Source organism: Mesitornis unicolor, unplaced genomic scaffold (assembly GCF_000695765.1).
Source record: "Mesitornis unicolor isolate BGI_N332 unplaced genomic scaffold, ASM69576v1 scaffold5025, whole genome shotgun sequence".
NCBI classification, from domain to species: Eukaryota; Metazoa; Chordata; class Aves; order Mesitornithiformes; family Mesitornithidae; genus Mesitornis; species Mesitornis unicolor.
Window position 1 is genome coordinate 57110 of NW_010186056.1, and position 10419 is coordinate 67528.

Consider the following 10419-nt stretch of genomic DNA (forward strand, 5'->3'; position numbering starts at 1 on the left):
AGGAATGTCAATGTATTTTTAGCCAAAATTGAAACCTGCACTGAGGCTGCTAAATTTTACTTTCAGAATAAACAGTTGAGCTCCAAGTCTGCAGAAATCTCACTGGGTGATGCAGTGCTGACAGGCCTCTCACCACATGTCATGCTATTAGGCTTTGCTGTAATAAGAACAAACATGCTTATATGCCAGTATTTTCAGGTGTTTTGAGTTGCTGGAAACAAGTTTTCTGAAAACTAAGAGTGACTTAAAAAATAGTTTTCTCTGATTTGGTATTTTGTTTACCAAAAAATAATTATTTGCATATTTCTAGGGACTTTTTTATAAAATTATTTCAAAATCATGAAAACTTTATTTATTGTACCATTTGAAGAGAATTGCTCATCTATAAGCTTGCAGGAAGCAAATCAAGAGACACAGAGTTAAAACAGAGTTGTTGCTGCTTGGAAAAAAATAAATAGATAAATAAGGCTGCCCCCCATCATTAAACATTAAAGTTATCTTCCTTGAGCTGAGTCGGAAGTTTAAGTAGTTTCCTGTTGTGACAAATATTAAGGTCCGCTGTCCATTTAGTTAGATGCTCTTCTGCTTCAAAAATATTTGCAACAGAATAAGTTCTCATGTGGTACATTCTTCTATGTGTTTTCCCCTTTGACAAGCTACCAAACATGAAATGTGCTCGGCCAAGACTTGGTTTCTTGAAAAAATGAAACCCATATTTCATTAAATTTAGCTCACAAGGTCTGTGTCCTTTTTATTATCTCATCCATCTTTTGGAACTCTGTGCCTGAATATCATTGTCATACTTTTCCTTACCATGTCAACTTTATGTTCTTGCATGGATAACAGAGCAGCAGGTGTTTTGTGAAGCAGATATATGATGTAAAGCTTTTCTGTCATTTAAATGCATCTGCTTGTTATTAGAAATTGAATTGAAAAGTGTGGGTAACTGGTAGTATACAACAGAGAAAATGGGTAGAGAAATAATGTTGATTAGTCATGTGTGCAATAACCACTGCTGGTTTGATTTGCCAGTTGGTGTTAATTACATTGGTTAATATTATTTGCAGTCAACAAGACTTTTGCAAGTTACATTTTTCATCTTTTAAAAAAGCACTTTCTATATTTTCCAGTCAATATACATCCATTTGTAATTATTTTGATGGCTGTAGAAATATTTTAAAATCTAACACTTGTATTAGTAGTATTCTGTATGCATGTTGTATTTATAAGTTGTATACAGGAGTTAAATTTGTGACTTTTTTGCAGGTGGTTTAATACCTCTCCAGTGGGGCATTAGACTTAGTGTACCCAATAGTGTTTTGACTGTTTTGAATTTTCCCTCTTTAGATTAAAGGAATTCCAAATTACAGTAGCTAACGTTTACAGAGTCAGCATTGACTGGTTGTTAACTCTCAGTAACACTAAGGATGGAGTTTCCAGTTGGTTTTGTGAAAGTGACCCTCTGATTATCAAAATATGGTGGTAGTTTTTCATCTGATCTGTGTGTAACTTGTAGATTACTGGAGTGAGAGTGATAAGGAGGAAGCCGACACTCCATCAACACCCAAACAAGACAGCCCACCACCCCCGTACGACACTTACCCTCGGCCTCCTTCGGTAAGTCACCTGCAGCTGTCTACAGGAATGACTACACAGAGTGGCACTTCTACCTACTCTTCTGCTTAAAAGCATGTGTGTGCATACATTAGGGCACTCTCCAGTATATTTTTTTAGTCAGTACTTGACTTAAAGGATTTGGGAAGTAACATGCATCACTAACTTCAACAGCCATCATTGCTATTTCCAGTGACGCATAGAGAACACGGATTTATAATACAAATTGCTGTACAAAATGGATTAAGTAACAGAATTCTTTCTTCCTGTTCTTCGTACATGATGGACCCCTACTCATCTGTGCAGTCCCCCACCACCCCCTTACTGTCTTCTCTGACAAATGTTACCTCAGCAGCAACACATACTTCTCCAAGGCACAACAGTTGTGCTGTGAAGATTTACAGTAACAAATTACACTTGAATTTCCACAGAAATGCCAACATAAAAGTGTTTTTTCTTAAGCAGTGATACCAGTCGTTCTGTTGTTGTGCAAAAGTAGACTTTGCTATAAAGTAGAGCAAAAGGTGATTTGTTTTATATTTTCTTCTTGAAGCAGCTGTTGGTATAAAAGCAGGGTATAGACTTCTAACTTGCTCTGCACTGACAATTTTAATTCTCATGTCTGTGTACTCAGATAATTTTAATTAATATATCTTTTTTATATATAGCTTTTAAAATGCAAAAATTTGGATTGAAAAATTGGGAAAATCTGGGGAAAGAGAGTGTTCATGATGTTTAATTTGAATACTTATCTTCCAAAATCATAGATCTTTGAACTGCGCTGAAGCACTGCAAAGACAATGCCAAAAAAAACCTTTTAGCAATATAGGATGACAGCAGGCATTTTTTTTTTAAGATTTTGAATAGACCAGGCACATCTCTTCTATGTCTTCCTTAGTGCCATATTCTGCAAAGTTTTCTGCAAATAATTGTGTTAGCTTATTTTATAGACTTAAGGGGCATAATAAGGATACTTATTGTGACTGAGTATCAGTATTTGGCCCACAGGTGTGAAATGTGTAGATACGTGCATTCCTTAAAGTTAGAATCAGGGCAGGTCAATCAGATAAGTTTGTTCCTTCGTTACTAAACTAGGTGCCATCAGTGGCAATGAAAAGTAGGTGGTTATTACTAGCAGTAGGTCTTGGTCCACACTAATCTGAAGATTGCTCCATTGCTGACGTTGTAGATGAGCTGCGCGAGCCCTTACGTGGAGCCAAAACACAGCCGACTCTCGTCCACGGAGACCTCCCAGTCGCAGTCGTCGCACGAGGAGTTTCGCCCCGAGGCAGCGGGGAGCGCCACCGACTCGCCGGTGCGCAAGACGGCGAGTCAGCGGCGCTCCTGGCAGGACCTCATAGAGACGCCGCTGACGAGCTCAGGACTCCACTACCTGCAGACGCTGCCGCTGGAGGACTCTGTGTTCTCTGAGGTGGCCGTAGTCTCCCCTGAGCACCGGCGGCAGTCGACCTTGCCCACCCAGAAGTGCCACCTGCAAGACCACTACGGCCCCTTCCCCCTCGTGGAGGGTGAGCGGATGCAAGTGCTGAATGGGAATGGGGGAAAGCCCCGAAGTTTCACTCTGCCTCGGGATAGCGGCTTCAACCACTGCTGCCAGAGCCTTTCAGTTGGTGCCACTGATCACCACAAAGAAGCTCAGCAGAAGGAGGTGGAGGAGGAGGAGGACGAGGAAGGCAAAGCAGCAGAAGAAAACCAGGAAGATAAAAGTAAGTATGGGATATTTCTGTGGCTTTTCAAGAGTCCTGTTTGTGTAACATAGAGGTTGTTTTTCCTTTTTCCTATCAAAAAACCCCAACAGTCTTGCAACATCCCTCATGTTTTACCAGGTCTCCCTTTGTCACACACCAAGTCAATCTGCCTTATGTCTAAGGCTTAATAATGAGCCAGAGTGCTGCATGATCTCTCATGATCACCAGGCTTTCCCCGTAGGCTGGTCACCAATGACCTCTTCCTAGTAATTCTTAGTTGGAAAATGGATTTTGCTTCCATGCTTTCTTCACACTTCTGTTTACACAGTATCATCCCCCACTGTCAGATGTATGTCTCAGAACATACTTAGTAAGATTTCCAGCCAACCCCATCTGGGTTGTAAAAAATGCTTAGTAAATCCTGGAGTATAGGGTTGGGCTGTGATTGAGTAGTGTCCAGGTGAGCAGATCACAAGACAGCCCAGAAGCTGTAAGAAGTTGAAAAAGAGAGTGTATTTTCCCCAGTTCCTCACCTTGTGATTTATAGAGAAATAAGTTCAAAAAACATTTCAACCAAACAAAAAAATTAATAGAGAACAACTCTGTGATCAGTGGGGTTTAAAAAAAAATAATGGTGAGTAACTGTCTCTTACATGGCACATTAACTCCATAGATTTTAGGGCTACTTGTCAAAAGTAATACAAATGAACAGGGATTGGAGAAGTTCCCTCCTCCTCCTGAACATGTGAACACATTTCTGTGTCTGTTTCATGCTCTGTCCTTCACTGTCATTTATGGAGCTTCTCAGCATGTGTTGCTAGCAAAGTTGAGTTCACACCCCAGTTGTAGGGTCAGTCAGCAAAGTCTGCAGCCATTCATTGCGGGGTTATGCTGCCATTAAGTTGTCTGTAGTGGCATGGGTGACCCCCGAGGCTTTTAAAGAGTCTGTGCTGTGGTTCCTTGAAATTCATTTTTTTTCACTGCAGTAAAAAAGTATAAAAATGGTAAAGAGATAGGAAAGAGTAATGAAAGCTTTTGGTAATTAACTACCTATGTAAGTTAATTCATTAAGCTTAGCTTTGTTGAGTGTTAAAATCCATGTGGTTATTTAGTCTACTTGGGAGAGATCAATAGTTTTCCATTGCTCTTATGCTTTAGTCAAGAGGTTCTAAACATCTCAAATTCTTGCCTTTGAGAAAACAGTAATTTCTTTTCCAGATATTAAATTTGATGCCATTAAAATTTTAAAAAGGCATGATTTCTGTTGTGTTCATGCATGACACTTACCAAAGCCCATACGTTTATTAGAGTAATATTAGACTGTTACTTACTGTGAAGTGAAGCTGTCTAATTGACCGGGTTAAATTTCATCAACCATGCAGAATGTTTTATCCTATTTTTAGCCTTCAATTTTGGTTTTCAAATGGGTTTTTACTGATAGCAATAAAAAATACATTTTTTAAAAAATTCCTCACAGTCTGCAAAAAGGGTCAAGGAGACTTCCCACTGGAGCTCCTGTGCTGTTTGGGCATTACTCAGAGATACAGTTGCAGGCCCTAAGCTGTTAGGTGTTTTAAATCTCAATTTTAAGGCTTTTGGTTTCCTGGTTGCAACATTTTATAGTGTACAGTACTAATAATGAGCTAGTGCTTGACTTAACGGGCCAGAACTTGGGCTCTTCTCCATCTTTCTATACCAATTTCCAAAATTGGAGTAAAAAGTTTAATTTTTGAAGTGGTCTCCCTGCATACACATACTTTTATTTTAGTTTGTGTGAGAAGGTTTTCGTGGTTGAAGCTTTAACAGGAAATTGTTTTTGAGACATTAACAACCAACTAGACAATTAAAGTGCTTATGGTGAATTATTGACCATGAAATTATAAAACCAGAAAGAAAATACTCTTTAGTCTGTTGAAGAGTTTAAGTGTTGAATGGCTTGTTGCTATGGCTGCAATGTTCTGTTTGCAATGCTGGCTTTTTCCAGTGCCTTTACCAGTAAAAGGCAGGAGGGATTTCATGCAAGTGGTGTTTTTAAGTGCAAAATCCCAGTTTCTGAGCTGAGAGATTTGCTTATAGCTGCTAAGTCTGCTAACAGGATGGGTGCCCTTGTGCGTGCTACATCATTGCCCCCCTCACCTACATCGCTCTAGAAAAACAAAACATGCAACTGGCTGGAGAAACAGAATTCTCTCCTTTTAGAAATGTTTTAACCTCACCTCGAACCTTCCCTGATGTGGTATCAAATGAACCTTTTAAATGTATTTATTTGCCTTACGCATTTGTGATCCTGACATAGTTTGAGCTCTTGGGTTATTATATGTGTTCTTGTGTGTATATGTATGTGATTTAAAGCTTAATCATTCCTATTGCTTTTTGTGCGGGACAAGAGATGCAGCTCCTTTGCAGTTGTTGCTGTACAAGTCAAATGTCATTGCCAAAAGTTTGTTTTCTCAGCTTTTTGTTTTCACATTCCCACTTTTAAAACCTCCTGAGTTTAAATCAAATAGTAAAATGCAGTCCTGTTTCTTCTAACTTCTTTTGCAGAATTGTTTTCAAATAACCACACCACTAAATAGGAGCCTCCTGCTTTTTTCAGATGCTGTCCTCAGCGTTACAATTTAATATAGTTCTGTTGACTTCCTGCTAAACTACACTGATTTGCAACAACTAAGAATCTGTTCTCTGTTAATGACTACTTTGTGCCTTAAATAGATATTGCAAGATTTTACTGACACTACAAATAGTTCTGTGTATCAGCTTTACTGTAATGCCTAGATATATCATGGTAAACTGAAAATATGGGTTGTCCTTTCCTGTGTTTATCTATTAGGATCTAACTTTGTTGTGTGTTCAGTTGCTTCTTTTTGTCTCGTTATATCACATTAACATTGCACTGCTAATCTTTAATGGATTGGTTTATTTCCCTAATTAAAATGACTGTTGTGTAAATCATTTAGATGTTCCATATTGACACCGTCCTGTAATGGTCTCCTGCTTTGTAATTGAAGAAGATTCTCTTGTGGGATATTTGTGTTTGTCCGTGTGTTTGCTCCTGAGGCAATGAAAACGGCAAACAGCATTCAGAGCTGTGGCACCAAACACCTCTCTTGCTGTGTTTTTCCGAGGCAGCCTGCACACGGAGAGCAGGTCAATGGCTGTGGCACAGCGTGTTGCATTTCTGTGATTCAGCTGTGAAGGACAAGTTGGGCCTTTTCAGGTTTGTCTTCCGCTAGTGGGAGGCAATAGGAGACAGCTGTGCATCATGGCACTGTCACCCCCTTCCCCTCTGGCCCCACTGCTGTCTGCGCTCTCTGTGCTTTCTGTGTTACGACAATTTTCACCACTTAATGCCAAAGAACACTTCTAGGATCTTCCTGGGAGACAGTTTTGGGGTTTTGTCCCAGGAAAGCTTCCTTCGTTTTTTGCTTTATTATTTTAAAGTATTTTTGATGATGGTTCCTTCATTTTCAAGACTTCTTTGATTTCTGGGAAAGTAACAGGAATCACTAAGGGTTCAGCATGTAAGAGAAGCAGATATTAGCTCTCTACAGAGTGTACCTGACTGAAGATTCCCCTGACTTTAGGCACAGAAAAATCTGCATCTTTTTTCCATAGTCTCTGAAAAAGTCTTTGGAGAGCAGTAGCATCCATGGGAGCCTTGGGTGCTGTCACCTGCCCAGAGTTGTTGCTGGGGCAGGAGCTCTGCTGCTTCCTCCATGTGCTGCTGGGCTGGCACCCCTTTCAGTGAACTCACACCCGGGACCTGCAGCAGTGTGCAAGGGAGCTTTCCACAGTGCAGGCTCCGTAAGATTTCTTCAGGAATATGGATAGGAAAGCATTTATGTCTCTGAGTTTGGAAAGGTATTTGGAGCAGGAAGAAGTCACTTAGACTGTCTTCCCACTGTTCACCCCTATTTCCTTCTGCATAATTCCTCACCTCTTTGTTCTCTTTCTTCTGCAAGTTTTCTATCCTTTTCCTGCACTCTTAAGTACTGTAATTCCTGTTGACAAAGTGTTCTAGGAGTTTTTTTGTTGCTATCCCATCATGACAATTTTGGAGTATCTTCTATGTAAGGTACACAACTATAACAAAGCCTTCAATAGATTTCAGTAAATCAATGTCTGTCCTTTTGACGCAATTGAAGAGTGGGAGCCATTTGTTTGCTGCATTGATTTTTCCCCCCAAAGTGTTTATGAGAAGCAACAATCTTCCATGTGTGACTTGTGTCACCTTGAAAAGATTTTGCTATGTTTCTTAAACTTGGGCACACTCACAAGTATTCCCTGGCATTTTGCTCCATAACCGTAAGCCCTTGTTCAGGTTTGCAACATCTCCCAGCATCCCATGCTTAGTCCCTAGTGAACACTGTCTCAAAGGAACACAACAGTTTCTGAAACTTGGCTTTTAACCTTAAACCACTGAAGACACTTGCCAAGCACCAGAGCAGGAGCTAGTGCTGACATTCTGCAGCTCAGAGAGATGTCTGGTCCCTGCAAAGGATTTCAGGAAAGCTCCTCTTGATGTCAGTGAGAGCCAGTCACTGAAAGAGGTATCAAGTGCCTGCTGGTGCTAAAGTACCAAGCCTGAGACTTTTTTCTTTTTTTCCCAGTAAAAAAATTAGGAACCAGCAAGAGAATAATAAGAGAAACAGAGAGGAGTTTCTCCCACCCCACCTACCAGTTGCAGAAATGAAATTCAAGGTGACAGCGCTTTCACAAAATAGGACAGATGGGTGTAAGGAGTCTCTTGATTAGCAACGAGTTTCACACACTGTGCCCAAGAAAGTATATCCGTGGGACATCCTAGTCTGCATTTGCCTTCAAGAAGGAGTTTGTACTAGTTAAAAATATACTCTGAATATGATCAGGTATTTCAAATTCTGAAATAGAGGTGCAGGGAGGCTTGCCTCTTTTTAATGAGAGGGCTGTAATGCACAGTGCAAATGGTACCTCTCAGAAAGATCCATGTTGGCTAATTAAACACTACATTATGAAGTGGTACACTGTGTACCACTTGTAGGATTTACTTCTCTGCCTTTTGGAATGGGATGTCTTTTCACTTCGGCGTGATTTAAGCAACAGTGAAATGTGGGAGATAGGATGAATAACGCGTAAAGCCTGGATTGCACGCACTGGAATTGATGGGGATGCGTGTCTGAAATAATAGGGCATTTTGCTTTTCTGGCAGCCTCTATTTTAGAGAGGATACCATTAGTGGTGTCCTGTCATCTGACCACCTAATCAGTTTTATCCTTGCCTCTTTACCAAGAGGCAAGGGAGAGATCATTAAGATACCGTATCTTCCTCTCTGAAATTATTCAGGTTAGTCAAGGTGTGCATGTCTGATGACGTCTTAAATAAACGGAGCTATGAGAAATGATAGGTAATGTTTCACATTGGAAATACTCCTTATGAGGCTGGTGAATAGCACAAAGTGCAGCACCCTCTTGGACACTGAGGAGGGTGTTATTCTTAACTTTTCACATCCATTGTCAGTCCTGTACAAATCAGAACATTTGCTAGGGTTGGAGATGGGTTTTTTTGCTTAGCATCCTTTGGGGCAGCACAACCCACACATGCTCAGACAGTGAAGCAGACTAATGAAATGGCTGCTTTTTCTGAGCTTTGCTTTTTTGATCTGATTTTTCATTCTTGATTCCCATTTGAGCCGTCCCGTGGCACCTGGCTGGGCATTTGCACTCCTTCAGGCTGAGGACTGTCAGTGTTTCATGCCTTGTCTACCAGGCAGACGTCTCCCTCTCTTCCTCCCTCCCAGTGCCTCTGAGGCACGAGCTTTGCTGTTAACTCAGAATGAGCTGGCCTAAAAATACTGCTTAGTTATGTTCAAAAATATCATCTTAAGCCTGTTGGTTGATAGTGCAAATGGCTAGCCCCCTCTTCTTTGGCATGGATAGTTTATATATTTACAAGGAAATTTTCATCGGTGGCTCACAGTTGTAGGGAGGAAGGAACCATGGAAAAGCAGGGCAAGACACTGGCTGCTGTATCACCTGGTCTGCTTTTCAATGTGAATCCTGTACAAAATACTATTTATTTTTCTTTTTAACTAAGCCATTTAGTGCTTCCTTTGTCATAGGATCCAGTGAGATCCTATGAGAGCTGTTATGTTTGAAAATTAATGGGTGGGGGGACAGCATCATTGATGTTTGTATGTCAAGGTATACTTTTTAGCCATGTTAAAGTTTAAGATACACATTTATCTGAATAGGAATTTCTATAAGCATCCAGAAGCAACCGCATATTTGGTAAAATTGTCATCCCAAATAAGAGCTGCTTAATTATCTTTTAGCTGCCATATATGTGTGTATGTTCAACTGTGGGTATAAAAATGTATTTTAGACTATTCATTATATTTTTAAAATACTGATATAAAGACTAACTTGGATAAACAAGTTCTTAGAATAGGTATCTTCCTTTTTGAACATGTTCTTTAATTCAGAATTTAAACTTTATAAAATAAAGCTTTTCCAATTCTCATATGCAAAAGAAGCTCTATTATAGAAGTGAGTTTGTATTCTAAATAAAAATGATGAGGTACAAAACCTCTGTATTCTGATTTTTAAATTTCACTTCAAGGGGAAAAAATGCCTGCGGTGTTTGAAAACCAAATACTGAATCATTTACTGAGTAGCAATTCAGAAAGCAATATGGGCTGTCAACAAAAATAAAAGTAGTTTAATTTTATGCCCTGTAGTGTTTTTACATATGAATGCATTTTACCCACAAATATACTGTTCCAACATTTTAAATTTTAATTGATTTCCAGTGCCCATGCTGCTGAAAATGCAAAGGAGAGGAGAATTATTACTCTTATTCTGGTTTTAATATCTTTGGGTGTCATTGCCAACAAAGATCATCACCTTTTGCCTGAAATATATGGAGAAGATGGGTTTTTTACAAGCAAAAGAATTGCACAGGAGAATTTCCTATATGGCCATTCTTATAAATTACTTTTCTTGCAAAGTTTCCTCAGTTCTGTTACTAAGTTGGTGGCTGTCAGTGGAGCTGTGCTACCAGAGGCGCCTTCACGTCAGGTGGTGGAGCAAGGAATCTAGGGATGTGGGAACACATTCCT

The 10419-nt window shown here is 39.8% G+C and overlaps 1 protein-coding gene across 1 annotated transcript in view; it reads left to right on the top strand.

The window, feature by feature from the left end:
* Positions 1-10419, top strand: part of CNKSR2 (connector enhancer of kinase suppressor of Ras 2) — a gene marked incomplete at its 5' end in the record, with an annotated part of 90055 nt that overhangs the window by 47898 nt on the left and 31738 nt on the right. Inside the window, 2 exons of the mRNA XM_010185023.1 lie at positions 1517-1617; positions 2804-3341. Coding sequence (XP_010183325.1) covers positions 1517-1617; positions 2804-3341 — 639 coding nt within the window. The remainder of the gene's footprint in view (positions 1-1516; positions 1618-2803; positions 3342-10419) is intronic.